We start from the raw sequence: 27,696 nt of genomic DNA, 5'->3' as shown, positions 1-27,696 counted from the left end.
TGGGATGCCACCTTTCCGACATACCCCCTAGTCCTGATCCTGGGAACTGCTCCAGTGCTTTAAGTGTTTGTCCAGGGGCGGAGCTGGAGTTGTCAGGGGTAACAGACCTGGCCTAAGTAAATAAATACATAACAATCAAGCCAGGTCAGGGAGGGGCAGCTAACTGTCAGGGTTGTTAAGCACTGGAATAACTTGCCTACGAAGGTTGTGGAATCGCCATCATTGGGGGTTTTTAAGAACAGGTTGGACAAACACCTGGCAGGGATAATACTTAGTCCTGCCTTGAGTGCAGGGGCGTGGACTAGACCTCTCAAGGTCCCTTCCAGTTCTATGATTCTATGAAACACCTCTTGAGTCTTTGCAATGACAGTGTGCAGCGTACACAGCCTGCAGCAGTTCTAGTCCTCACCTTCTCCGGTGGGGTGTGGGAGCCTGCAGTTTAAATCCAATGAGCTGGCAAAGTCCCTGGAACCCAATGCTTTCAGCAGACCATTCTGGTCAATGCACTATTCCACTGCTAAATTCTTCTGTCTGACTCCCACCCCTCCTTTTTATAAAGTCCTCCCCCTTCTCTTGAGTTCCCACTGGTTCCGCTGTCAGAAAGTGACCCTGGATGTGTCCTGCCAGGCTGCTTGCCCACAATAGAAATCACCTCCCAGCTCTGGCAAGTCTGCAGGGGCAGAGTACCCCAAAACAAAACCAAGAACTGTGTGTCCTCTCCACGGTTCCTTCACTTATTTACACCGCTAACTTCTGCAAAGTAAGCATGTTCCCCAGTAACTGCCTTCATGGGAGACCAATTAGGAGGTTCAATTTTAGATCCCCTATTCCCTAGCATTGTTAGCATGTCTGGTCTAATAATTACGTTCGAGGCAGTGTCCGCTATTCCTGTGCATTTCACAGATCCTAGTATACACTCAATTAGCCAAATGCCCATTATTGTTGTTTAATGTTGGGTTAAGTTTAGAGGCGAGAGCAACGTGGTGGGCGTGTGCTATAGACTGCCGGACCAGAAGGATGAGGTAGACAAGGCTTTCTTCGGACAATTAACTGAAGTTTCCAGATCACAGGCCCTGGTTCTAATGGGGGCGTCAGTCACCCTGGCATCTGCTGGGAAAGCAATACAGCAATGCACAGACAATCCAGGACGTTTTTGGATAGTGTTGGGGACAACTTCCTGGTGCGAGTGCTGGAGGAACCAACTAGGGGCTGTTCTCCTCTTGACCTGCTGCTCACAAACAGGCAAGAATTGGTAGGGGAAAGAGAAGTGGGTGGCAACCTGAGCAGCAGTGACCATGAGAGGGTTGAGTTCAGCATCCTGACAAAAGGAAGAAAGGAGGGCAGCAGAATACGGACCCTGGACTTCAGAAAGGCAGACTTTGACTCCCTTGGAACTGAAGGGCAGGATCCCCTGGGAGGCTAATATGAGGGGAAAAGGAGTCCCGGAGAGGTGGCTGTATTTTAAAGAAGCCTTATTGAGGGTGCCGGAACAAACCCAATGTGCAGAAAGAATAGCAAATATGGCAGGCGACCAGCTTGGCTTAGCAGTGAAATCTTCGGTGAGCTTAAACTCAAAAAGGAAGCTTACAAGAAGTGGAAATTTGGACAGATGGCTAGGGAGGAGTATAAAAATGTTGCTTGAGGAAGGCCAAAGCACAATCGGCGTTGCAGCTAGCAAGGGATGGGAAGGGTAACAAGAAGGGTTTCTACAGGTATGTTAGCAACAAGAAGGTGGTCAGGGAAAGTGTGGGCCCCTTACTGAATGGGGGAGGGAATCTAGTGACAGGTGATGTAGGAAAAGCTGAAGTACTCAATGATTTTTTTTGTCTCGATCTTCACAGACAAGGTCAGCTCCCAGACTGCTGCACTGGGCAACACAGTATGGGGAGGAGGTGAGCAGCCCTCAGTGGTGAAAGAACAGGTTAAGGACTATTTAGAAAAGCTGGACATGCACAAGTCCATGGGGCTGGATCTAATGCATCCAAGGGTGCTGAGGGAGTTGGCTGATGTGATTGCAGAGCCATTGGCCATTATCTTTGAAAATTCATGGCAAAAGGGGGAGGTCCCGGATGATTGGAAAAAGGCAAATATAGTGCCCATATTTTAAAAAGGGAAGAAAGAGAACCCGGGGAACTAAAGATCGGTTAGCCTTACTTCATTCTCTGGCAAAATCATGGAGCAGGTCCTCAAGGAATCCATTTTGAAGCACTTGGAGGAGAGGAAGGTGATCAGGAACAGTCAACATGGATTCACCAAGGGCAAGTCATGCCTGACCAACCTGATTGACTTCTATGATGAGATAACTGGCTCTGTGGATATGGGGAAAGCAGTGGATGTGATGTATCTTGACTTTAGCAAAGCTTTTGATACAGTCTCCCACAGGATTCTTGCCAGCAAGTTAAAGAAGTATGGATTGGATAAATGGACTATAAGGTGGATCGAAAGCTGGCTAGATTGTCGGGCTCAATGGGTAGTGATCAATGGCTCAATGTCTAGTTGGCAGCTGTTATCAAGCGGAGTGTCTCAGGGGTCAGTCCTGGGGCTGATTTTGTTCAACATCTTCATTAATGATTTGGATGATGGGATGAATTGCACCCTCAGCAAGTTTGCAGATGACACTAAGCTGTGGGGAGAGGTAGAAACACTGGAGGGTAGGGATAGAGTCCAGAGTGACCTTGATAAATTGGAGAATTGGGCCAAAAGAAATCTGATGAGGTTCAACAAGGACAAGTGCAGAGTCCTGCAATTAGGACAGAAGAATCCCATGCACTGTTACAGGCTGGGTACCAACTGGCTAAGCATCAGTTCTGCAGAAAAGGACCTGGGGGTTACAGTGGACGAGAAGCTGGATATGAGTCAGCAGTGTGCCCTCGTTGCCAAGAAGGCCAATGGCATATTGGGCTGTATTACTAGGAGCATTGCGAGCAGATCGAAGGAAGTGACTATTCCCCTCTATTCAGCACTGGTGAGGCCACACTTGGAGTACTGTGTCCAGTTTTGGTCCCCCCACTACAGAAGGGATGTGGACAAATTGGAGAGAATCCAGCAGAGGGCAACAAAAATGATTAGGGGTCTGGGGCACATGACTTACGAGGAGAAGCTGAGGGAACAGGGCTTATTTAGTCTGCAGAAGAGAAGAGTGAGGGGGGATTTGATAGCTGCTTTCAACTACCTGAAGGGGGGTTCCAAAGAGGATGGAGCTCGGCTGGAGCACCCACAGGAAAAAGTTGGTGGGTGTTCTGCATCCACCAGCAGCTCCCTGTCCCGGCCTCAGCCCCAGGTCACCTCTGCCTCTGCCTCATCCCCTGAGCATGCTGCGTCCCCGCTTCTCCTCCCAGTGCTTGCCACTGCAAAACAGCTGTTTCATGGCGTAACAAGCTGTAGGACAGAGGGGAGGAGGAGCGGGACCACGGCACACTCAGGGAAGGAGGTGAGGAAGAGGCGGGGCTGGGATGGGGATTTGGGGAAGGAGTCAGAGTTGGGGCATGGACTTTGGGGAAAGGGTTGGAGGGGGTGGGGTTGGGGTGGAGTCGGGGTGGGGGTAGGGGGAGTCGAGCACCCACTGGTGCCAGAAGAAGTAGGCGCCTATGGTGGCAGATGACAGAACAAGGAGTAATGGTCTCAAGTTGCAGTGGGGGAGGTTTAGGTTGGATATTAGGAAAAACTTTTTCACTCGGAGAGTGGTGAAGGACTGGAATGGGTTACCTAGGGAGGTGGTGGAATCTCCTGCCTTAGAGGAGGTTTTTAAGGTCAGGCTTGACAAAGCCCTGGCTGGGATGATTTAGTTGGGTTTGGTCCTGCTTTCAGCAGGGGGTTGGACTAGATACCTCCTGAGGTCCCTTCCAACCCTGAGATTCTATGATTCTACGTACTTAAGACTGCCCAGATATCAACAAAAACTGTAGGGCTGATCCTTGTTCCTCCAGGCTATCCCCTTCAGCTTTGCATTCCCCCATTTCCTGGACTGGGTGAGGGACTTTCACTGGACTCTTGTGTTGCAATGTTCTGACCTGCCTTAACAGTCCCATAAAGCAGTGGTTTTCCACCTTTTTTCATTTTCAGACCCCTACAAAAATGTAGAATGGATATGCAGACCCCTTTTGAAATCAGACACAGTCTGCGGACCACAGGTGGAAAACCACCGCTGTAAAGGACTGAGGCCTATCTTACAGCGCCCTCCTCCTACCGGACCAGGTATTGCTCTTGCCGAGCCAGCTGACTCCCTGGGGTAATTCTACCTGGAGCTCTCTCACAGAATCCAGGCAAGCAGTTTCCCAGCAGGGTTAGTTGGTTTTTTTTATTTCAAGTCTTCCTAACAAAACCTCGCAGACTCTTCCCTCAAAGGCTGTGCAGGTGGCGTAGTCCTTTCCCCAGGTCTGTCCCTTGCACCAGTTAGTTCATCATCCGAAAATGGCCTGGCTTTTAACTCAGAGCCTTAGTAAAACAGTCGCTCTAGTAGCAGGCTACTGGTGCTCAGCCACTGGCCGCTCAGCCTTCTAGAGGGTATTGCTGTCCCGTCCCCCCTCCCGCCGCCCTCCATTTCCTGCTGCCAGAGGAAGAGTGTCCCTTGTACCTTCACAAGGCCTTTTCGCGGCCAGTCTTAGGCCATGTCTACACTACCAATTTGTGTTGACAAACCCTTATTTACTGTCCAAGTGAGACATCACCTAGCTGCACTTGGACAAATGCATCACAGCAAAATATTAAAACGGTGTTGTGTGCTTTGCCTTGTCCTTAAACGTTCACTTTTACAAAAGCTTTACACGGGAAACAAGATATGGGGCGAACTCCGGGACTGGGACAAGTTGAGGTTTAAGAGCATGGTACCCATGTTCCTAGTGTAAAGTTCACGTGTCTCGCCGGGGTTCCATGATAGTTGAAATTTTGTCTGAACATTTAAAATTACGGTGTGGGTTAACCCACTCCTGTGCTCAAGAGGGGCGACCAGCCAACTCTGCACCCCCATTCTCTACCCTTCCCCCAGTTCAGACCCAATGGAGCTCTGTCCACTGGTCCAGGCTTCCACACATGGGAAGGAGGGGGCTGGCGGTGGAGGCGGAGGGAGACTCAGCTTCATGCCCATCTTTGTGCAATTTGCATAGTCACGTAAATCAGCATGAAATTAACCAGGCTCCCTCCCGAGTGGGGATTTGCCCCCGTCACAACTGTCAGTGTCGTTGGACCTATGCAAATCTTAGTGTGGACCAGTGCCGTAACAAGGGCGAGGGACGTGAGGCACTTGCCTCGGGCGCGCAAAGCGGAGGGGCGCAGCTCTACCGCGATCGGCAGCACTTCGGCGTCAGCTCTATCACCGCCGCTTCTTGGGCAGCAATTCGGCGGTGGGTCCCTGAGTCCCTGTCAGAGGGAAGGACCTGCCGCCGAATTGCTGCTGCCGCTTCATTCATTCTTCGGTGGCAATTTGGCGGCAGGTCCCTGAGTCCATCTCGGAGAGAAGGACCCGCCGCCGAATTGCCGCCGAAGACCCTGGAGCCGGCCCTTGCCTCGGGTGCAAAAATTCCTTGTTATGGCTCCGGTGTGGACAAACTGCAATTTTCAGGCAGGAGCAAACAGGGCCTCTGCATGGGTGGCGTGGGCACTCCCTGCCCTGTTGCCAACGCTTGATTTTTTTCATGAGTCTCGCGGTATTTGGTGCTTTTTCTTAAAGCCCCAGCTCCTGCAGTCATGGGATTAGGTGAGAATCTCAGCTTCTTCTTTTTTTTCCAAAGTAAGTATCCAGTCTGAGGGGAGTGGACAAGAGCTTGAAAACGTGACCTGAGTGCACCCTACAGGTTCAGAAACCAAGAGCCCACCCCTGATTACTTTAAAATCTCATGATTTTTTTAACAAATCTCATGATTTTTTGGGTCCCAATTCATGATTTCTGGGTGCTTTGCATTGACCGCACTGATCTGACACCCCGGAGCTGCAGGGCTTGAGGGCATCTCCTGTTGCTGGGGAGGCGGGAGGGGGGAATGATTGAGGGGAAACTCCACAGTGTTGGGGATGGGGCGATCCTCTTGGCGCTTTCCTCTCCCAGGGCTTCCTCCTGCGGGCTTCCCTGGGAGAGGGGTGCTGCGGCCAGGACCGCCAAGTGCTCAGCCCCTTGGGTGACACCTGTCCCCTCCCACACTAGCCCCCGTCCGGGGTGGACTCTCGTACTGCAGGCTGGCAGTGGGCATTTCCTTCCGGCCAGCTGGTACTGCTGTGGCATCTGGTTTGCCGGCAACTAGCCGGCCTCTCTGCCTTCCCGGCACTCGCTGCTCGCTCTGCTGGGCCCCGGGGAGAAGGAGCCACCCAGAGGAGGAGGTAGCAGCAAGCAGAGGCTAGTGGGGAGACGGGGTGAGGGGTCTAGCACAGACTCCAGGCCACAACACCCAGCCACCCCCAAGCTCCAACCACCCTGCTAAAGCTGCAGCTGGCAAGCCCCAGCCCCACCCACGGCTCTCACATAGGGGGCTCACTGCTTGTGACCGTTATGCTGCTAAAATGGGACGGGGCTTGATATTCTGACTCTGATCCTGCTGGCACTTCCTGTGGGTTTACCCCGGGGGAAATCCACTGACCTCAGTGCGGTCACTCCCACTTTACACCAGCACAGGAACAGACTCGGGCCCTTTGTGTGGATGTTACTGATTTAAGACTAGATGGCCCCGTTGCTCAAAGCTCTGGGTGATGCCGCCCGAGCAGCCTGGGTTGCAGTCCCTGCCCTGGCTGCGGCCCCTGACTGGTGCCGCCCCTCCCCCACCTGGCGCTGGCCGGCAAATTAGGGAGGTGAAGCCAAGGTGGTGTGTGATCCCCACTCCTCTCTGATCCCCAGCAGCTCGTAGAGCCTGGTATTTAATTTGTGCCCGGACTCCTGTCTGGACAGGCCACGCAGGGGGCTGGGGATACACTAGAGTGACCAGATGGCCTGATTTCATAGGGACAGTCCCTATATTTGGGGCTTTGTCTTATATAGGTGCCTATTACCTTCCACCCCCGTCCTGATTTTTCACACTTGCTGTCTGGTCACCCTAGGAGACACCCCTCTCCTGCCCGGTGTGCTTACACAGAGATAAGTCACAAATGAGACTACGCTAGGAACACTGGCTTGTGATCGGACGCTGACTCAGCTAGCGTCACTGGGCTTGAGCACCGGTCATCACCAAGGAGGTCATCTTAGTCAATAACCTCAGTTCCAAATAGCTCGCAGCTCACGCGCATGGTGAGACGTGCTTCTCCGCAGGTGAGCTCCCAGGAGGCTGCCTTGAGCAAGATGGACGAATGTGATGTAAATGTGCCAGAGATTTATTTTCATATAACGGGGTTAATTCGTTTATTTCAGCACTGAGCTTTTTAGCTGAAGGTCGGGTTAATTGTGCATAGTATGTAGCACTTTTCATCATCAATGGTATCGATAAAAACAAACAGGTGGTCGGTTGTCTTCAACAAGCATAAAACTCTGATTTACCCCTCACCCCAATTATATAATGATCTATTTTAAGTGTATATAACCAATATCTCTGTCCACTTTACCAACACTGCAACCCTTATAATTATGGTCCCGATTCAGCAAAGCACTTAAGCAAGTGCATACATTTAAGCACGGGACTAGTCCCATTGGTTTATGGGTTTTGCTGGACTGAGTGTGTATATTATTAACAAGAGACCAAATTCTTCCCTTAGTTGTGTCCAAGCCAAAGCGGCGCTTAGGTCAGAATCTGGCCCAATATGTCTGGACAACTTAATGATAAAGAGTCTTCAATAAAGACAGCACGCTGCAGACCTGTTAAAAATGCATTTTGCAGAGGGGTTATTCTGTGATTGTCAACACCCCCCCCCCCTTACTGCTCTCTAATATTTAAATCTTTGATCGCTATCACAGCAGGCTGTGTGGTTTCTTGTTTGCTTGATTTGGTTTTGTTGTTTACTTGGCATGTAGTGAAGATTATTTTCCTGGAAGCTAATGTAGCTCTAAATACCCACGCCATTTTCAGTTGATAGTCGCCATTTCTCCAGTAATGGGAAAGTTGTTGGTTTCTGCCTGGGCTTGAAAATACCAGCTGGCAGGATTTGTTCATTTCTTATTTAGTATTTCTTTCCCTCCTGCCAGTTCCTTGTTTACCTCCAGCTGTCTTGTCTCTCTAACAAATACCACATGTTCTTTTAAAAGAAGAGAAGATTCCAAAGCATTGTGCCACTTCCAGTTGTCTACACAGGAAACTTGCATCAGTTTAACCAAGATGTGAATTTAAACCATTTTAGTTACACTGGGGAAAACCCTTTTGTGGACCCTTATTTCCATTTCTGAGTGGCTTAATTTTGGTTTTGCTTTTGAAATCAAAACACCCAGGCAGGCCTTACACTATGATTAAGGATTTGCTGCCCTCAGGAACTGTGTGGTCTTGGTGGCTGTTCCACCAGCCAGCACCCGCCAGGTTTTCATCCTAAGTACGGGCGCCTAGTTCATCATTGACCATCTGTGCCATTTAATAATTGCCACGCTGATTTATCCCAAGGTTGGGGTAGTAACAATGTGCTCTGGCCTGAAACGCTAAGCCCCAGGATTCAAGCTAGACTGGAGTTTTATGGCTGATAACTAAGGCTGCAATTCTGTCATGGAGGTCGCGGATTCCGTGACTTTTCCACAGCCGCTGCTGGAGTGGCTCCGGGGCCAGCTGCACCGGCTACTGCTGGCTCTGGGGAGCACCCGAGCAGCAGCTGTCCCAGGTGCGGCCAGAGCAGTGGCCCCCGGGGCGGCCCTGGAGGCCATCGGGACAGCGGTCTTAAAAATCTGTCTCTTTGGAGTCCTCTTTAATCAGGGCACTAGGCACCAGCGCTCCAAGCATGTGCTTGGGGCGGCACTTTCCAAGGGGCGGCACTCCAGCTTGGGGTGCAAAAAGCCGGGAGCCGTCCCTGAGCAGAGGTGAGCTGCGGCGTGGGGAGGGCCGCAGGAAGTAACCCTGGGGAGGCAGAGGAACTGCTCCCACCCCAGCTCACCTCTGCCTCCTCCCCCGAGCACGCCGCCACTCCACTTCTCCCCCCTCCCTCCCAGAGTTGGGGTGGGGCCAGGGGGTCTCGGGAAATTTTTTTTGCTTGGGGCAGCAAAAAACTTGGAGCTGGTCCTGTCTTTGTTACATTTTTAGTGCATCTTGTAGCAGGAAGGACTGCACCCCCGGTGCCCAACCTTACAAACCCTTCCTACTGATCACAGTGTTTATTGCTGTACAGAGGCCCACAGATTTCAATGAAACTATAAACACTATACTTGATGGGTTTGCAGGATCCACTCCTATTTCACCAACTGGTGAAATGCTGCCACTTCTAGGATGGAATGCGAGACACCATTCAGAAAGACAAGTGATTTTAGGAACAAGCTACAACATTCAGCAAAAAGAACAGGAGGACTTGTGACACCTTAGAGACTAACAAATTTATTTCAGCATGAGCTTTCGTGGGGCTACAGCCCACTTCTTCAGATGCATCGAATGGAACATACAGGAAGGAGATATATATATACATACAGAACATGAAAAGGTGGAAGTAGCCATATCAACTCTTAAGAAGCTAATTAATTAAGATGAGCAATTATCAGCAGAGAAAAAAAAACATTTGTAGCGATAATCATGATGGCCCATTTCAGACAGTTGACAAGAGGTGTGAGGATACTTAACACCTCTTGTCAACTGTCTGACATGGGCCATCTTGTTCTGTATGTATATATATCTCCTCTATATGTGTCATTCTATGCATCCGATGAAGTGGGCTGTAGCCCACGAAAGCTTATGCTCAGATAAATGTGTTAGTCTCTAAGGTGCCACAAGTCCTCCTGTTCTTTTTGCGGATACAGACTAACATGGCTGCTACTCTGAAACATTCAGAAAGACAACGCAACAGAAACGAGGAGTCATATGTCCAACTAAAATGCCCCTCGAGCTTCAGTGCACCAAAAAAACTTCACTGACTTCAGTAGGAGTTTTGTCTGTGGCAGGACAGCAGTTTCTGGCCCACCTAAGTATCCTGGGAGCTTTTACAATAAAACAAACTCATCGTGAATAACCCCAAACATAGATCTGAACAAATGAGGAACAGTTTCAATATAGGGATAAAACCACAAGTAAGTTACGCATGCAGTTCCAAAGCCGTTCAGCAATCAAAAGGGGTTTTAGGCCTGCTTGAAAACGAACCATTTTAAGGCAGCCAAAATTGGAAATTGTTCCAAATTCTCAGAGGAAGGTGCCTGAAGAGCTGCCTCAGAGCATGGGTTGGATCAGCCCCGCCAGGCGAGACAGGCCGGGGGATGCCTCATTTGTGAATCCCAACGGGCTTAGCCGTGACTGGGGTATCAGAACGTAGGCAGCTGACTGTGTGCCCACCGGCAGACTGTTAGGGGACTTTGTCAGCAGGAACATAGGGGGTTAGGCGACAGCTGAGCTGGGGGGGCGGGGGGGAGTTGATGATCGAAATTTTGGACTTAGGCAGCTAAAGTAGCAGGTAGGTGCCTAAATCCCTTTGTAGCCCTAGCCCTCATTTCCTTTGTGCCTCAGTTCCCCATCTGTAAAATGGGGATCATAGCATTGGCCTACCTCACAAGGGTGCAGTGAGGGTGAATACATTACCTTGTAAAGCGCTCGGAGCCGATGGTGATCGGGGCCATCTAAATACCTGAGCTAGAGAGCGGTCCCTAACTCCATACTTCTGCACCTAACTAAAGAGCCAGATTTTCAAGTGGTCCCCGTGAAGTCAGTTAAAGGCGGTGGGTGCCCAGCACCTCTGAAAACCAGCCAGTTTATTTCCGTGTCTAAATCGGGATGTAGGGAGCTAGCCTTACTTTAGCACCCCAGCTTTGAAAATGTTGGCCTAGGTTTACACTCCTGCTTTTAAAGAAGTCCCACAGGTAGGGCCCTACCAATGTCATGGGAAATAACCCATCCCCGTGAAATCTGATGTCCCCCGTGCTGCTGGGGGCTCCTAGCTGCGATTCCCGGCTGGGCTGGGGAGAGACAGGATTTGTCCTTCCCCTGCATGGCTGCTCTTGGGGAGAGATCAGATCCACCTCCGGGTGCCTTTTGGATTGGGACCCCCCATTACAACACGGTGAAATTCCAGATGTAAGCATCTGAAAACGTGAAATTGACCAATTAAAAAAACCCTCTGGCTGTGAAATTGATCAAAATGGACCGTGAATTTGGTAGGGCGCTACTCATAGGTCTTTGAGTACCTCTGGTCTGTGTCTTCTAACGTCACGCAAACACAGGAAGGAAAACGCCAGATCGCTGAGGGACCCATCTACTCCAGTCTCATGATTCTGGCAATGGCTTTTATCAGAGAATATTTGCACATCAGAGGAAAATAAGAAACCCCGCAGGGTACAATTAACAGATAATTGGAGAAGCTTGTTCCTAATCCCAGGCAGATTAGTAGTTGGCAGATCCCCTGAAGCAAAATGGTTTATATCCCTTATCTAATGTAACCGTGGATGTATTTCCTTTAATCAGGTCTAAATCCACTAGGGCTCACGTCTCTGTTCTGGGGCACTGGTTCAGCACTTACTCAGAGGGAAAAGTACCACCTGAAGAGGGCTTGTCTACAACAGTGTGTCCTGACCCGCCAGTGGGGTGTGGGTAGGTTCTAGATGGGTCACCACCAGGGCTGGATTATCTCATCACTGGGCCCTAGACAAACAGAGACTTTCTTCCGGCCTGGGGTGGAGGGGAGGCCCTGGAAGTCTCCTACTGAAATGTGTGCCAAGCGCCATCTTTCGTAGACTATGGGAATGTGACAAGTCTTCCCCAGCCTGATGTGAAACAGCTACATCAAGTTTCTTCCTTTAAGGTACAAAGTTTCACAATAAATATTTGCACAGGTTTCTTCCTTGTAAAAACTCTCACTCCAGCCCAGAAATAGCAGAATAAATATCACATGATACGACAGTAAAACCAGACTGCACCTGTGTATAGATTAGCCAAGTAAACACGGATTGAAACACACCCTTTACCAGACAGGGACCACGATAAGACCTGCATGGTCTCATGTTCTAAATATTCCTGTAAGGCTGTTTCTGTCTTTGATACATGTATGTAACTCGGATCAGCATTAATGGCAGTTATACATGTGACGCAGGAGGAGACCAAACCTGTTTAAATGACCTTTCTGTTCCCCCAGCTGCTCCCATTTTGAGCATTTGGGCCTTTGCTCATAAAATTGCTGCTTATTTTAAGAACATAAGAACGGCCCTACTGGGTCAGACCAAAGGTCCATCTAGCCAATGCCAGGTGCTTCAGAGGGAATGAACAGACCAGGGAATCATCAAGTAGTTTTGCCATACAGAGAGTATTAAAATAATTGCATTGAGCCAACTAGCTATTGAACTCACCTGACCGTAACTTGTCAACGTTGTACAATGCCTCGGAGAGGGCCTCTCTAAAATGCATCAGGTGAGAACAATAATTCCCAGCCAGGTCGCATAAACGTCCATCATTAAAGCAAAAGATCAGTGATGTTTGTTGACCAAACAATGGAAATCACGAACTAGGTATAAATCTCAACGCTGGCTAAAGAATAATTTATTGACCAAACCGTACAATGCAACATGATGTTGCTTTGTAAGATATATTTTTCAGCCTTTGTTTGTCCCCAGTGAATAGTTAAAGCACTTGAACAGATGTAGTATATAAATGTAAATACATTACTCCACTGCAAGCCTGTTTACTGTCTTAAGACCCAGCCTGGCAAAGATCTACCCCCCTGCGTAACTTTATTCATGGACTACTCAGAGGAGTAAAGTTGGGAGGGGAGAGATAGCTCAGTGGTTTGAGCAGTGGCCTGCTAAACCCAGAGTTGTGAGCTCAATCCTTGAGGGAGACCATTTAGGGAACTGGGGTAAAAATCTGTCTGGGGATTGGTCCTGCTTTGAGCAGGGGGGTGGATTAGATGACCTGAGGTCGCTTCCCACCCTGATATGCTGGTGGGGTAGATCTCTGCAGGTTCCCTTGGGGCTGGGTACTGCAGGAGTTCTGCCCAAAGAACTCCCCTTGTCTCTAACACCAGCAGGAGTTCTCTGTGCAAATCTAAGGCAGGAGAAAGGGCTCATCCTCCCCGCAGAGCATTATCCACTAGCCCCAGCGAGAGCCATCACACTGCAAAACAACACTGCAGCAGCACAGAGCCTTCGTATTAGCAGCACAAAATAGCTTTGCTAGCTTGAAGGGGAGCAGCGCTGGAGGGTCAGCCCACCCACCCCTGCCTGGCGGTCTAGCTTGTGTTCAAGCACTCAGGCTAGAGGTTTTTGTGTGCGCACTTGAGTTCTATCTGGAGCTGACTCGACAGTGCAGACAAGCCCAGAGAATCATTGCTGCTGGGTCCGACGCTGCATGTACGGTGCATTGGATGCTATCTGGCTACTGGATGACAAGATCAATTTACTGGGGTGGGGAGGCAGCTACAAGAAACTGTTCACTGCTTTTATTTCTTTTAAAAATGAAGAGTTTTATTTTTCTCTATCAGACTTCGGTGATTCCTGATTTAGGCCTGGATCCTCCAAGCAGATCCCTGTGGGTAGACACGTCTGTCTGCCTGCAGCCTGTTGAAATCAATGGGAACCCCCAAAGGCAACGGGGCCACCTTGCAGGACCGGGGCTGTACTCTGATAGGAGTGGAGAATCAGAGAGCAGCACTTTACACCACAAACACATTCTTTTTACAAAGTTCTCTGGGAAGCGGAGTGCTGTCACGTCGTAAGATTCACTGTTACTCACATGACCACAAACTTTCAGTTCCAGTCTGTGCCAGGAAAGGCAAAAATGCAGTAACGGAGGAATGCTTCTTCCCCGTACAGCATGTCCACAGCAGAGCGGCTAAGGCACTTCACCTTCCCCACAATGCAGCCTTATATTTTCTTACAGTGTTTCTAGAAGAGCCATGTGTCACAATCACAACATTTGGCATAATTAGTGTGATCGGTTTGATTCTGTAAACAATTACTGGAACAATATTCCTTCGATTCGAGTTACCAAAGAAAGCAGAAAGCTCTTCACTCCTGCAGCTTCGGTGCCTAGTTCATAGAAGCCGAGGCGTCGTGGCTTTTTTAGAATTCAGTCTTCTGCAAACCCTATGAAAGAACTTGCGAAAAATCGATGTCCTGAAAATGATGAACACCCAGGGGTCCACGATGGAATTCACAGACAGAAACCTCAGGGCCGTAAGATCTGCCTTTTCGTTAAAGTCAGCGGCAAATGCTCCCACATAAGCACGGACCTGTTTTACATAAAAAGATCTAATTATTATAAAGTACAGCACTTCGTAAATGACTCGAGTAAACGCCCTACATGCAATTATCGTACTCGACTGCTTTCCAGCACTGAATCAGCATGTTTCATTCTGAGCCTGCGCTTCGCTTAGATCGACATCAAGCTTAACTAACACCAACTGGGCAGGCGGATGAATCGATCAGTAAACAATCTGGGATCAGAGAACAAAATAATAGTTTCTGGGCACGTCATTACACTTCATGGCCCAGATCCTCAGCTGGTGATGGGGCCATGCCCACTGGTGCCAATGGAGGATCTGGCCCTATACGCTTTCATTGTTTAACAACTTACCGACTCAGTAGCTGGTGTGCAGGGGAGCACAGGAGTGCTTGGCGGATTAGAGGTAAGGTCCATGGGGCTAGCTTTGAAGGCTAACACAGACGGGTTTTGATAAACTAAATGTTTCATGAGGAAAACGGCCTGATTTTGATCTCCCTCTCTCATGACTGGTGCCACTGAAATCATAGCGTTGCACTGGCATGAGGTGAGAAGGGGCCCATATATCTGGCTGTGCATTGGCTACTAATCAACGCCCCCATTCAATCTCTATTCCAGGCCCTGGTGTCGCAGGCTTGGATGTCATCAGCAGACATGCAGATCTGAGAGGATGGTTTTGCCCTTCCTATGGGAATGAACTTTTGTGCCAAATTAAAGGACGTGTAAAGGCTGCTTCCTAAGATGGAAATAAACTGGTTTCTCCAAACTATCTGTGCCTCAGTTTCCCTGGGCTAGATCCTCAGCTGGGATGAGCTGGGGAAGGCAAGGTGGCTCTAAGCAACCTTTGCATTCCTGTGATCCTGGCGCCGCCAGGAAACAAAACAGTCCCCAGCATAACTAAAGGCAGCTTTAAGGAAGGCTCCACGTAACGGCCGTTGGAGCAGTCCCCTAAGGAGAGCTCCTCTGCCCAAGGATCAGGCAGCGTGCTGTGTGCTCTGGCACGTGCCCCACACGGGCGAGGGGAGTGGGTGACGTGCAGTCAGCTGCACTCGCTTTATACCACGCTGGGATCCTTAGCAGTGCAGTGCAAAGCAGCTGGGACAGGGTGATCGGTGATTGTGGGAAGAGTCAGCTGACCAGCTCGTAAGGCCAGCAGCAGCAGCAGCAACTCCCCAGCTGCTCAAAGCATTTGATTTGCCCATGGCTGTGACAGCGCCTGTCCCTGCCTCAGCTCATTCCAGGTAACCTGGGTCTGATCCCTGCCTTTGGCACTGACCACCCTGGGGCTCGGCCTGACTCCTGCTCTGACTCCTAGGTACAACCAGTGCTTAATCTGTGCCAGGGCATGTGAGAGCTGAGCCCCGGCACCACTACTCTTGGCAGATCATAGCCCCAGCCAGGCTTGCTGCATCAGTTAGGAATCTCCAACCACTGGGCATGACTGCCACATCCCGGTCCTGCGACAGAGGCTGAGGGTGTCCCAAATATAAGGGATAATAGCACCCACATTTGTGAAGACTTGAATGCTTGAATGAAAGGCATGATGGCCCCGATTCTCCTTTCACTTTACACTCACGTCACTCTCTTAACTTCAATCGAGTTAACTGTGATTTATTTTTCCCCCGGTGGGCGAGGAGGATCAGGCCCCATCTCTGTGAAACATAACTACTGGGAAAGAGACCGCAGAAGGAACTATTTAGTGTTAGAAAACATGGCAGATCATAGGGACACAGTGCAGCTGGGGAAAGAAACAGCCTCCTTTCTGATGCAGCACAAAGGGATGTCTATGCAGTGGCAAAACCTGAGCTCGGGAATTAGGTCATCTGGAGCAGTGGTTCTCAAAGCCAGGCCGCCGCTTGTTCAGGGAAAGCCCCTGGTGGGCCGGGCCGGTTTGTTTACCTGCCGCGTCCGCAGGTTCGGCCGAGAGCGGCTCCCACCACTCCAGGCCAATGAGGGCTGTGGGAAGCAGCGCAGGCTGAGGGATGTGCCGGCCGCCCTTCCCGCAGCCCCCATTGGCCTGGAGCAGCGAACCGCGGCCAGTGGGAGCCGCGATTGGCTGAACGTGCGGACGCGGAAGGTAAACAAACCAGCCCGGCCCGCCAGGGGCTTTCTCTGCACAAGCGGCGAACCGGCTTTGAGAACCACTGATCTGGAGAATCCTCTGACAAATGGAATTGCTAATGGAGCAGGAAATCCCGTCACTGGTTGCATTAAACAGCAAGGTGAGGTCCCAATCCTGCAAACACTTAGGCAATGGAAATAAGGAGGATGAGCCAGCAGCGTGTGTCTAGTCAGGTCTCTGCAGACAACTATTGGTCCGCGGCTGAACCATCTGAGAACATTTTTGAGGGAAGAGAGCAAAACCTTGGAAAGGGGGCCTTAAACTTTGCATATGGGCCCGACTTAGCATTAACCCTTTCTAGGCTGCGTGAGAGTGCTTGTAGAGACACTTTCTGCAAGAGTTCAATGAACTCTTTCCGCATATCCATCCTTAAGGTACATTTATGGTAGACTGTGTGTTTATAAAAACAATCCAGTGATGTACATGTTGAAAGAATTCATAACGATGCTTCTTGGGTGAGAGTTATGGCTGGATTCATTTCTTCCCCCGGATGTGTAAAATGTTATGTCATCTTTGGTCTGTTTCTGTGGCATGCAACAGCTTTCTGGGCAGGCAGCTAAAATAGCTTTTTGAATTTTGATCATTGCAAAATCTCTCTGTGCAAGATCGTGGCAGACTGGAGACTGCAAAGAGTCCAAATGGTGTAGTGCCTCCAATCTAGGGATTGGAAAAACTGTTAGGGCAAAAATCTCAAAGAGATGATGGGCAGGTGGTGAGACTGTTTTTCATTCCTACATAAATGAACATACTGGAGCTGATTCTCCTCTCCCTGACACTGGTGTAAATCAGGAGTAACTCCACTGACATCAATGGAACAACACTGGTGGAAAATTGGTGTGAAAGAAAAATGAAGCCTATTATTTTGAGACTTTCCTTTAATGTACCTATTCCATAACCATAAGTGTGCTGGTTTTTATATGCTGTGGTGTTGCAGCCGTGTTGGTCCCAGGATATTAGAGAGACAAGGGGAATGAGAGCACATCTTTGACGGGACCAGCGTCTGCTGGTGAGAGAGAGATGCTTTCGAGCTGACATACAGCTCGTTTTCAGGTCTGTGTAGCTGGGAAGCTTGTCTCTCTCATCGACAGAAGTTGGTCCAACAAAAGATATCACCTCACCCACCTTGTCTCTTGTTTTTATAGTAACTAAATATTTGCAACGTTGAATGATTTGAAACTTAAATGTTGCTTTAAAAAATACACATCATTTTAACTATGAAGTCATCATCTCTATAAAATACTGGTTTTCAGCACGTTTTAGTATTACGATAATTACTGTGCAGTAAGAGTGTCCCCTTGTGGACACAGTAATGTATCACCTTTGAATTCCATTATGGTCTTAGGGCTTGTCTACGCATGGAATTACGCTGGAATAGCTATTCCTATATTGCTCCATGTGTAGACAAACCTTCAGCCACCTCAGAGTGAATCCTGGATTACTCTATTGACTTTGTTGGAGTTGCTCAGAGTTTTTTGTGGCATAAATATGATCAGAATCAGGTAGAACTGGACTGGAGGCTGGCATCGTAGTCTAGGGACAGATTTTTAAAGGCATTTGGATGCAGAGGCACCAAGTGAGATTTTTTTCAAAGGTGCCTAGCTCTCACTGAGAATTAGGTGCCTAATGGTACAGATGGGTGCCTAACTAGCTTTAAAGTCTAGTGTCATTTTGTTTTACTTTGCAGAGGCATGTGATCTCCTGGTGAGATGCAGAAGTGTAGTGTAGACGGGATACACAGAAGTGGATTAGATTCTAAAAAAGCCCTTCTAACCCTGTGGTTCTATGATTCTAAGTGCTTAGACTGTAAATTCTTTGGGCAGAGATTTGTCTTTTTGTTCTGTGTTTGTGCAGCACATTTGTGGCCCCTGGCCCCTGACTAGAGCTCCTAGGAACGACCACAAAACAAATAAATAATAATAATGGAAAGTGGGTGAAAAAAAATGAAAACACATGTAAACACATGAGAGCATATGCACTCTCCAAAGTGCTTCTTTGGCTTAGTTTTGGGATGCGGCGTTGACTTTCCCTTGTAAATGTAATAATCACTATTCACGGGAAACAGACAATGCCCACTCTTTACTTTCACTAGATTCAGGTTCACGCTCTATTTCTTTAGTCACTGTTCATACTGAAGGAGAGATTATGGTACTTCTATGCAGCTCCGGGGCTTTGTCTTCTTTGCCCAGAGACTGCTAAAACTTCTCTGACAACTTGGATCCTGGGGTCATAACAATACTTTGGAGAAGAATGTTTTCCCCTTTGCAATGCACAGGGATTTTAAAAACAAAACTCCTGAACTCTCTTACAAGATCCTTATCCCACCTGTATTATTCAGCTGGAACATCACATTGTATGTTTGTCTCCTTTTCTAAAAAAGGATAGGAAAGTCCATATACAAATACAGCACTTAACCACTGTTTATTGTCTTGGAGAACCGCTATAAATTTACCTATTAAAAACCCCACTGAAAGGGTTTCCCATTAACAGGCTAACACAAGACCACAAAAACAATGATGTTTACAATTAGGGTCTAACAACACACAGACACATTGATAAGGACATGGGGCATTCTGGAAGATCCTCAGCTGTGCGTTTTCTCCTTTTGTGGTCTTAGCAAACCTTTAACATTCTTTGTTTTATGCTGAGTCCATTTCAATTTTATAGGTAAAAACATTTGGGGCATACGATGAATCTGAAAAGAGAACTGAGGAATATGATACCCACGCTATGAAATATTTGTCCTATCTACTGTATCCGCTGTGTAGTGGAGGTGCAGCTTATTCACCTGTGAATGTGAAATATAAAAGCTGCTATCCTTGGCTGATTAACAGCTTTGTCAATGGGGTATATGCTTTTGGATGCTTATTTACGGTGCCCCAGCTGTTTGTGGATTATAAGATGAAATCAGTTGCGATACTCTGTCTGAACTTGCACAGGAGTCCATGGCATATGTGATATGGCCAGGTTCCAGAATGTAGTTTGGGTGCTAAAAGATGCATCTCTGCACATCCTAAACTTTAGTCTGACATATGTAGTGAAATCTAATTGACTGACTAAACCAGACCACAGCTCATGGCATCACATCCCCTCTCCCCAAAAATATATTAACTTTTTGGCCGATCAAAAAAATTGTTATGCATGATAGGTAACAACCCATTCTCCCAAGCACAATGCTCCTTTTGTTTTTAAAATAATGGTTTCCTTCAAAACCTGTAGCATGAAACAAAAGGGCTAATGATTACCTGCAAAATTATGCTTTAAAAAAAATGAAACTTCTCTGAGCTAAAGAGGGGTGACTGGGGTGGGAGGTGGGTGAAGCATATTAAAGGTACAAAATCTACCAGATTGTATTTCCAGCCACATAAAACCTTCTAAAATTGTGTATGTGGTTTGTTTCTTTGGCATCTTTTCCTCCAAATTCAGCCCCAAAGTCTCTTCTTGTGGTTAAGATCTCACAGATGATTAGTTTTGATTTTGTAGCTATAAATCACTGAAAAAGGAATTTTGAATATTGAGACGTCCTTAACTGCACTAATGGGCACCACTAAAGTAACTGCATTTTGATTTAATGGCTTTTTCCCCTCCAAACCACACTTTCGTATATACAACAGTGTTAAGATACCTGACGGATCTGGATGAGATAGGTCACTGAATTAAGCCAGTTTTCAGAATACTTTCACATTTACACAAGTGAAGTTGTGGATAGAAAATAAGGGCTTGATCATTTAAATCCATATGGTCCTGAGTAGCAACCCTGCTCATATGAATAATGCCAGAAGAAAAGCCGTACTGGGTCAGACCAATGGTCCATCTAGCACAGTATCCAGTCTTCCAACAGTGACCTGTGCCAGATGCTTCAGAAGGAATGAACAGAACAAGGCAACTTCTCGAGTGATCCATCCCCTGTCGTCTAATCCCAGCTTCTGGCAGTCAGAGCTTTAGGGACAGCCAAAATATGAGTGTCCCTAAACCCCATTGCAGTATATGGGAGCACTCACACGAGTAACCTAATGCCTAACTAACGAGGAGTCCTTGTGGCACCTTAGAGACTAACACATTTATTTGGGCATAAGCTTTCATGGGCTAGAGCCCACTTCATCAGATGCATGGAGTGGAAAATACAGGAGCAGGTATAAATACAGGAAAAGATGTGAGTTGCCTTACCAAGCGTGAGGTCAGCCTAACGAGACAAATCAATTAACAGCAGGATACCAAGGGAGGAAAAATAACTTTTGAAGTGGTAAGGAGAGTGGCCCATTTCATAACTGTTTGCAGGAGTAGTTCTTAAGTTAGCACAGCCAACTATCTTCTGTGAAATGCTGTATGAAGTTCAGAGCGTTATCCAGTGCTGGAGACATGTATCAATAAAATGGATAATGTTTAGAAAGAAGGACATGAAAACCTCCCTCGCATAATAAATCAGGTGCGTGTGAGGAGAACGTGGTAAGATTTGAATGATTTGTGGAAGGTGAATGATGACTGATTAAAGGTTTCAGATTTTTGACAATGTTAACACGTTGGGCACATGCCTGAACAGACTTGAGTCTCCTATAAACTGTGGGTACGGGTGGAAAAGTGACTCTGAAATACACAAACACTGATGTTCCTTGTTGGTTGATGGCCAGTAACTTTGTACTAAACTTCTCAGTGTACTCATCAAAATAGGATCTTTCTGGGGCTTAGCACAAAATCTCCCTGATCATAAGTCAGGTTGCCTTGTTTATACTTCATATGTCACACACAACAGTGTGACTCCGGAATGAAAGCTTTTGCTGTCAGCTTTGTTGACAGCGCCTGAGAAAAAGGGCAGCTTGCAAGAGTTGCTGTCCTCGCTCTGTAACGCTGTAAACATGCGGTTGTTTCTAATTACTGTCTCTGAAGTGAAAGTATCTTACAGTCTGTGTGGTAATAACCATGACACAGTGTAATCTGCAAGGGGCTCACCTCCTTACTCGTCCCTTGTCTTATGAGTAACCGGGGGGTTTCTTAGTCGATTCGAGTAAGCGAGACACGGAGCTTAGAGAGTAAATGGAGCAAGGAGGTGTCATTTTTAAGGTCACTGTGAGAGCACACCCACAGTTTAAGAGGAGAATCTTTCCGGGCACCTCGTGGCGCCCATGTCACTCTTTTTTTCCCCTTTGTCTGCTCTTAAAAAGTTTGTAGTGCTGGTGGAAAGATGCTAGATTGCTCCCCCAGAAAAGGCTCAGCATGGACGGCAGAGCTGAGAGGGTAGGTCAATGTCCCTGTCCACTCAGCCCTTGGTATCTCGGCTGTGGCTGTCAGCAGGAGTGCCAGAGACAGAGACTTGGTCCACCCACCTATTTCAGGTTGCAGGGGGGTAAACAATTAACCCTTCTCCGTCACTGCTGCCCTGGTCAGCTTTCAACAGCACCCAGCGCCTTCCGCGGGTTTATCAGCCCGTGTGCCTCTGTCCGCCCTCCTCGCCCAAGAACAATGCCTCCAAAGTGATTAGTTCCAGAAGACTGGTCGTGACAACAAGTTACCCGCATCCTTCTAGTTAGAGCTACTGGGCCTTTATCTGCACTCACTCCCTTGCATTCGTTCACTGCAGCAAGCGTACGTACAGGGGGTTCGCCCCACTCATCCTGACCACCACTAACACCGGGGCAGTGGTGCTAAGTTTCCAGCCCCATTTTTGCCCTCCTGAGGAATCTAAAGGGGGCAGAGGATTCAGGATGGGAAATCCCGGCCAGTAACATCAGCGGGGAGAGGATTTCACTCCCTAGCTTTGATCCCCTTTGGGCGGGTGTGGTGGGCAACCGCTTACCCACTGGCGTAGTTCCTTTGACTTCACTGGGCTTGCACCGGCTAATAAAGTGGCCCAGTGTTGGCAGGACTGGTGGGTCCCAAAACCCTGTTTGCCTGGCTGCACCTGAAAGCCCCCGCTCCAAAGGTCCCCTCGAACTAGGCCCCTTCACAACTGATTTGCCAGGGTAGATGTGATTTTAAACCCATGGCAATCCCTGGGTACAGAATACACCCCCGCGGATGGAGTGGACCCCCTGAATGGTACACAGTGCCCCAGCCCTCCCGTTTGCCCGGTGCCCCTACAAGCACCAGCCCCGCTGCCCAGTGCTTCTAGGCTAGAGCCAGGGGTGAGGCCGGCCGGGGACAAGGAGGGTGTAGGGCTGTCCTGGGGCGAGGGGGATGTTACTCCAGCCGGACCCAAAGCCCACGGATTGAAGTCAGTGGGAAGCCGGCCCTTGGGATCAGGCTGGCCACAGTTAGGGTGGGGCGCACGGGCCCCCTACAGGATCGGGGCCCCCCTCCCGCCCAGCTCTCTCCCCGCAGCCCCCGGGGCCGGTACTCACGATGAGGGGCAGGGAGCAGACGGTGAAGAGGACGGTCATGAGGGCCAGCAGGACGAGGTGGTCCAGCTCCTCCATGCGCGGGGCGGCGGGGGCCCGGGCGGCGGGGGGCCCGCTGCGGCGGTGGGGCCGGCGGGCCATGCGGTAGAGGCTGCGCATGCTGGCCAGGTTGCAGAGCCCGATGGCCAGGACCAGCGCGCCCAGCAGGCTGGCGTAGAGCACGGAGTAGCCCCGCTCGGGGGCGCTGTCGCCGGCCATGCGGACGAAGCACCAGGTGCCCGGGCAGTACTGCACGTAGCGGCCGAAGCCCAGCGGCGGCAGGGCGCAGAAGAGGGCGCACAGGGCGGCGGCCAGCGCCAGCAGGGCGGCGGCGCGGCGGCGGCGGCGCCGCAGGTGGCGGCGGTAGAAGTAGGGGTGGCCCAGCGAGAGCCAGCACTCCAGCGCCATGGCCAGCAGCAGCAGCGTGGGCGCCAGCCCGAAGAAGGCCATGAGGAAGGCGAAGAGCTGGCACAGGGGGCCCGGCTCCTCCTGGCCGCCGGCGCCGCCCGGCCACAGCTCGCTCAGGCTGCGGTTGCCCGCGTAGGCCGCCAGCACCATGGGGCTGAGCAGGCACTTGCCCAGCAGGTCGGTGACCGCCAGCCCGCTCACCAGCAGGTAGAAGGCGGAGGCCCGCGGGGGCCGCCCGCGCCGCAGCCGCTGCTGGCCCAGCAGGGCGAGGGCGAGCAGGTTCCCCAGCAGCCCGGCGCCGAAGAGCAGCGAGCCGGGCAGCGCCGACTCGCCGCCCTGGATGGTGCGGCTGTCCCGGCAGCGGTAGACGTCGGTGTCCATGGGGAGCGAGAGAGGAGCCCGGCTCCGCGGCAGAGCGGCGCTGCCCCCCGGGGAGGAGGGTCCGGGAGCGCAGCCCGCGCACGACGGGGAGCGGGAAGCCCGGCCCCGCGGGGGCTGCCGGTGCGGGACGGGGTCCGGGGAACGCCGCGACGGGGCGGCCAGGTGCAGCCTAGGAGGGGCCCCCGGGCAGCGGCCGGGCGCTGGGGCTCAGACCCGCCCGGGAGGCGGCTGCGCCCGGCTGCGGGCGAGCCACGGGCCCCCGCCTCTGGCAGCCGCTCTGCCCCGGCTCCTGTGTCTGCTCGGCTCGCTGGGGCGACGGGAACCGCGCGTGGCCGGCTCCAGCCACAGCCGCCTTCGGACTCAGCGCGAGGCCCCGCGGGAAACCCCAGGCGAAACTCCGGGAGGTCCATGGGAGGCATAACCAGCCCCCGCTCCCATGGCCCGAGGCAGCCTCCCGGGCTTCGCTTCCCCCGCTACCGCTGGTTCGCCAGTTCTCCGCGATGCCTCCCCAGCGGCTCGGGATAACGGGGCTGGACCGCCCGGCGGAGACTCGTCCGGCCAATCAGCCTGCGGGCGCGGCTGGCTCGGCAGCCTGCCACCCCCGCGGGAGGTTTCGCTCTCCGACACTAGCGAGGCACGTTCAGCTTCGCCTGTGACTTCAGCTTCCTCTTCCCCAGGTCGCGGCTCTAGCCGGGGCGGGTTGTGAAGGTTTCGCTCTCGCTCTGAAGCGCGCACAGCATCGTTCCGACGGGCTGGAGGAAGCCGCTCGCCCCCCTCGGAGGAAAGTCCCCCACCAGCACGTTAAGAGGCGGCGGGGGAAGGCCCCGGGGGGGGGCAGCCTGTGGGTGGCTGTGGAACTGCACTTTTCCCCGGGCTGGCACGCAAATGATGTTTTGGCGCTTGTGGTCGCGGAGGGAAACTCTTGAATGTGAACTGATGCACTGAGGTCTCCCAGCGTCTGCAAAAAGACAGCTCCTGTGCCTCCCCTGCTGCGCACCGTTTTGCCAAGGAGTAGCTGCCTGGAATTCATAGAATCATAGACTATCAGGGTTGGAAGAGATCTCAGGAGGTCATCTAGTCCCACCCCCTGCTCAAAGCAGGACCAACCCCAACTAAATCATCCCAGCCAGGGCTTTGTCAAGCTGGGCCTTAAAAACCTCTAAGGAAGGAGATTCCACCACCTCCCTAGGTAACCCATTCCAGTGCTTCACCAGCCTCCAAATAATAACATAAGAATGGTCATGCAGGGTCAGACCAAAGGTCCATCCAGCCCAGTATCCTGTCTACCAACAGTGACCAATGCCAGGTGCCCCAGAGGGGGTAAACCTAACAGGTAATGATCAAGTGATCTCTCTCCTGCCATCCATCACCATTCTCTGACAAACAGAGGCTAGGGACCATTCCTTACCCAGAAAAAATTATAGTTTTTCCTAATATCCAACCTAGACCTCCCCCACTGCAACGTGAGACCATTGTTTCTTGTTCTGTCATCTGCCACCACTGAGAACAGTCTCGATCCATCCTCTTTGGAACCCCTCTTCAGGTAGTTGAAAGCAGCTATCAAATCCCCCCTCATTCTTCTCTTCTGCAGACTAAATAAGCCCAGTATCAGAGGGGTAGCCGTGTTAGTCTGGATCTGTTAAAAGCAGCAAAGAATCCTGTGGCACCTTATAGACTAACAGACGTTTGGGAGCATGAGCTTTCGTGGGTGAATACTCACTTCATCGGATGCAAGTCATGAATACGCACTTGCATCCGACGAAGTGGGTATTCACCCACGAAAGCTCATGCTCCCAAACGTCTGTTAGTCTATAAGGTGCCACAGGAGTCTTTGCTGCTCTTAAATAAGCCCAGTTCCCTCAGCCTCCCCTCATAAGTCATGTGCCCGAGCCCCCTAATCATTTTTGTTGTCTTCTGTTGGACTCTCTCCAATTTGTCCACGTCCTTTCTGTAGTGGGGGGACCAAAACTGGACACAGTATTCTAGATGTGGCCTCACCAGTGCTGAATAGAGGGGAATAATCACTTCCCTTGATCTGCTGGCAATTCTACTAATACAGCCCAATATGCCATTAGCCTTGGCAACAAGGCCACACTGCTGACTCATATCCACCTTCTCGTCCCCTGTAACCCCCAGGTCCTTTTCTGAAGAACTGCTGCTTAGCCATTTGGTACCCAGCCTGTAGCAGTGCATGGGATTCTTCTGTCCTAAGTGCAGGACTCGGCACTTGTCCTTGTTGAACCTCATAAGATTTCTTTTGGCCCAATCCTCTAATTTGTCTAGGTCACTCTGTATCCTATCCCTACCCTCCAGTGTATCTACCTCTCCCCCCAGCTTAGTGTCATCTGCAAACTTTCTGAGGGTGCTGTCCACGCCGTCCTCCAGATCATTAATGAAGATGTTGAACAAAACCGACCCCTGGGGCACTCTGCTTGATACCAGCTGCCAACCAGGACCGGCCTTAAGTCGATCCCCCCAATTCCCCGGAATCGGGCCCCACACCTAAGAGGACCCCGCGCCTTAGGAGTCTTTTTAATTTATTTTTTTTACTCACCCAGCGGCAGGGTTTGGGTGTATGCTCTGGGTCTTGGGCGGGGGGGGGGCGTGTCCACTCCGGGGCTTCGGTGGCATTTTGGTGGCATTTTGGTGGCAGAGGGTCCTTTGGACTGCCACTGAGTATTCAAATCGGGCCCCGCCCTTCATAAAGCCGGCCCTGCTGCCAACTAGACATCGAGCCATTGATCACTACCCATTGAGCCCGACGATCTAGTCAGCTTTCGATCCACCATATTATCCAATCCATACTTTTTTGACTCGGCTGCTCAGTTTCACAACAGCAGCTGCGAACGCTGTAGGTGGCAGAGCAAGGGACAAGATTCATTTACATTTCCACGCTGGAACTACCCATGCGGGAGGACCCAAAAGCATCAGGAAGCTGGAAGAGCCCCCTCGCCACCTTTATAGAAAATAGATCAATGGAAGGGCTAGAGAGGACATCCCCTCCTCCAGCAGCCAACAAGGGTCTGGAAGGAGAAATCTTCTTTCAGCTAATGGTGGACAAAGATCCCAAGTTTATCATAGCTACAAGGCAGAGGCTGATAAGAGAGTTAGTGCTCTCAAATAGGAGTCAGGGACCGCAGCCAGATTCCAGTGGGTGGGGGGTAGAGATCCTTATCACTTCTCCTTTGCCCTCCACCTCCTCTTGCTTCTGACTACCCTGCCCCAGTCTTTTCTACTGGCAGCTGGTTAGTAAGGGTCTGGTGTTTTTTTCATGTCTGCTCTTTGGGATCCCCAAAATTCAGTTGTACTCTTCTTAAAAAACAAAACAAAATCATACCCCCCACCCAGCACCACCACCAGTCCTCATTCCTCCAAAAGTCACAAGCTTTTGTGTAAGAGAAGTCTCATCAGCCGTTTCTTAGCACTGATTTTGCTTTTCCAGCTTATTCACGTGTCAGTCCCAGACACACCCAGGTGCCCTACCAATAGGAACCCTAACCCTAGCTCCTAGTGCCCTACCCATAGGAACCCTAACCCAAGCTCCAAGTGCCCTACCCATAGGAACCCTAAACCTAGGGGGGGAAGCCCTACCCATAGGAACCCTAACCCTAGCTCCAAGTGCCCTACCCATAGGAACCCTAACCCTAGCTCCAAGTGCCCTACCCATAGGAACCCTAACCCAAGCTCCAAGTGCCCTACCCATAGGAACCCTAACCCAAGCTCCAAGTGCCCTACCCATAGGAACCCTAACCCTAGCTCCAAGTGCCCTACCCATAGGAACCCTAACCCTAGCTCCAAGTGCCCTACCCATAGGAACCCTAACCCAAGCTCCAAGTGCCCTACCCATAGGAACCCTAACCCTAGGGTGGGAAGCCCTACCCATAGGAACCCTAACCCACGCTCCAAGTGCCCTACCCATAGGAACCCTAACCCTAGGATGGGAAGCCCTACCCATAGGAACCCTAACCCACGCTCCAACTGCCCTACCCATAGGAACCCTAACCCTAGGGCTGGAAGCCCTACCCATAGGAACCCTAACCCTTGGGCGGGAAACCCTACCCATAGGAACCTTAACCCTAGCCCCAAGTGCCCTACCCATAGGAATCCTAAATCTAGGGCGGGAAGCCCTACCCATAGGAACCCTAAACCTAGCTCCAAGTGCACTACCATAGGAACCCTAATCCTAGCTCCA

The 27,696-nt window shown here is 50.5% G+C and overlaps 1 protein-coding gene across 1 annotated transcript; it reads right to left on the bottom strand.

Annotated features, from left to right (window-relative positions):
* Positions 1 to 12,582: 12,582 nt before the first annotated feature.
* PTGDR (prostaglandin D2 receptor) lies at positions 12,583 to 24,524 on the bottom strand. The gene is made up of 2 exons (XM_045017076.1): positions 22,680 to 24,524; positions 12,583 to 14,235 (listed from the first exon to the last, which is right to left on the bottom strand). Exons 1-2 carry the CDS (start codon positions 23,502 to 23,504, stop codon positions 14,038 to 14,040), a joined length of 1,023 nt encoding a protein of 340 aa, XP_044873011.1. The 5' UTR covers positions 23,505 to 24,524; the 3' UTR covers positions 12,583 to 14,037.
* Between the last annotated feature and the right edge of the window lie 3,172 nt (positions 24,525 to 27,696).

The sequence above is a fragment of the Mauremys mutica genome, chromosome 4 (genome assembly GCF_020497125.1).
Source record: "Mauremys mutica isolate MM-2020 ecotype Southern chromosome 4, ASM2049712v1, whole genome shotgun sequence".
Taxonomy (NCBI): Eukaryota; Metazoa; Chordata; order Testudines; family Geoemydidae; genus Mauremys; species Mauremys mutica.
The sequence above is the reverse complement of the archived record's forward strand: the minus strand, read 5'-3'. Positions and strand labels throughout refer to the sequence as shown.

Coding starts and splice junctions, on each gene's coding strand:
- PTGDR (XM_045017076.1), bottom strand. CDS start 23,504: ATGGACACCGACGTCTACCGCTGCCGGGACAGCCGCACCATCCAGGGC. Junction 14,236..22,679: donor TCTGCTCCCTGCCCCTCATC/GTGAGTACCGGC, acceptor TATGTAAAACAG/GTCCGTGCTTATGTGGGAGC.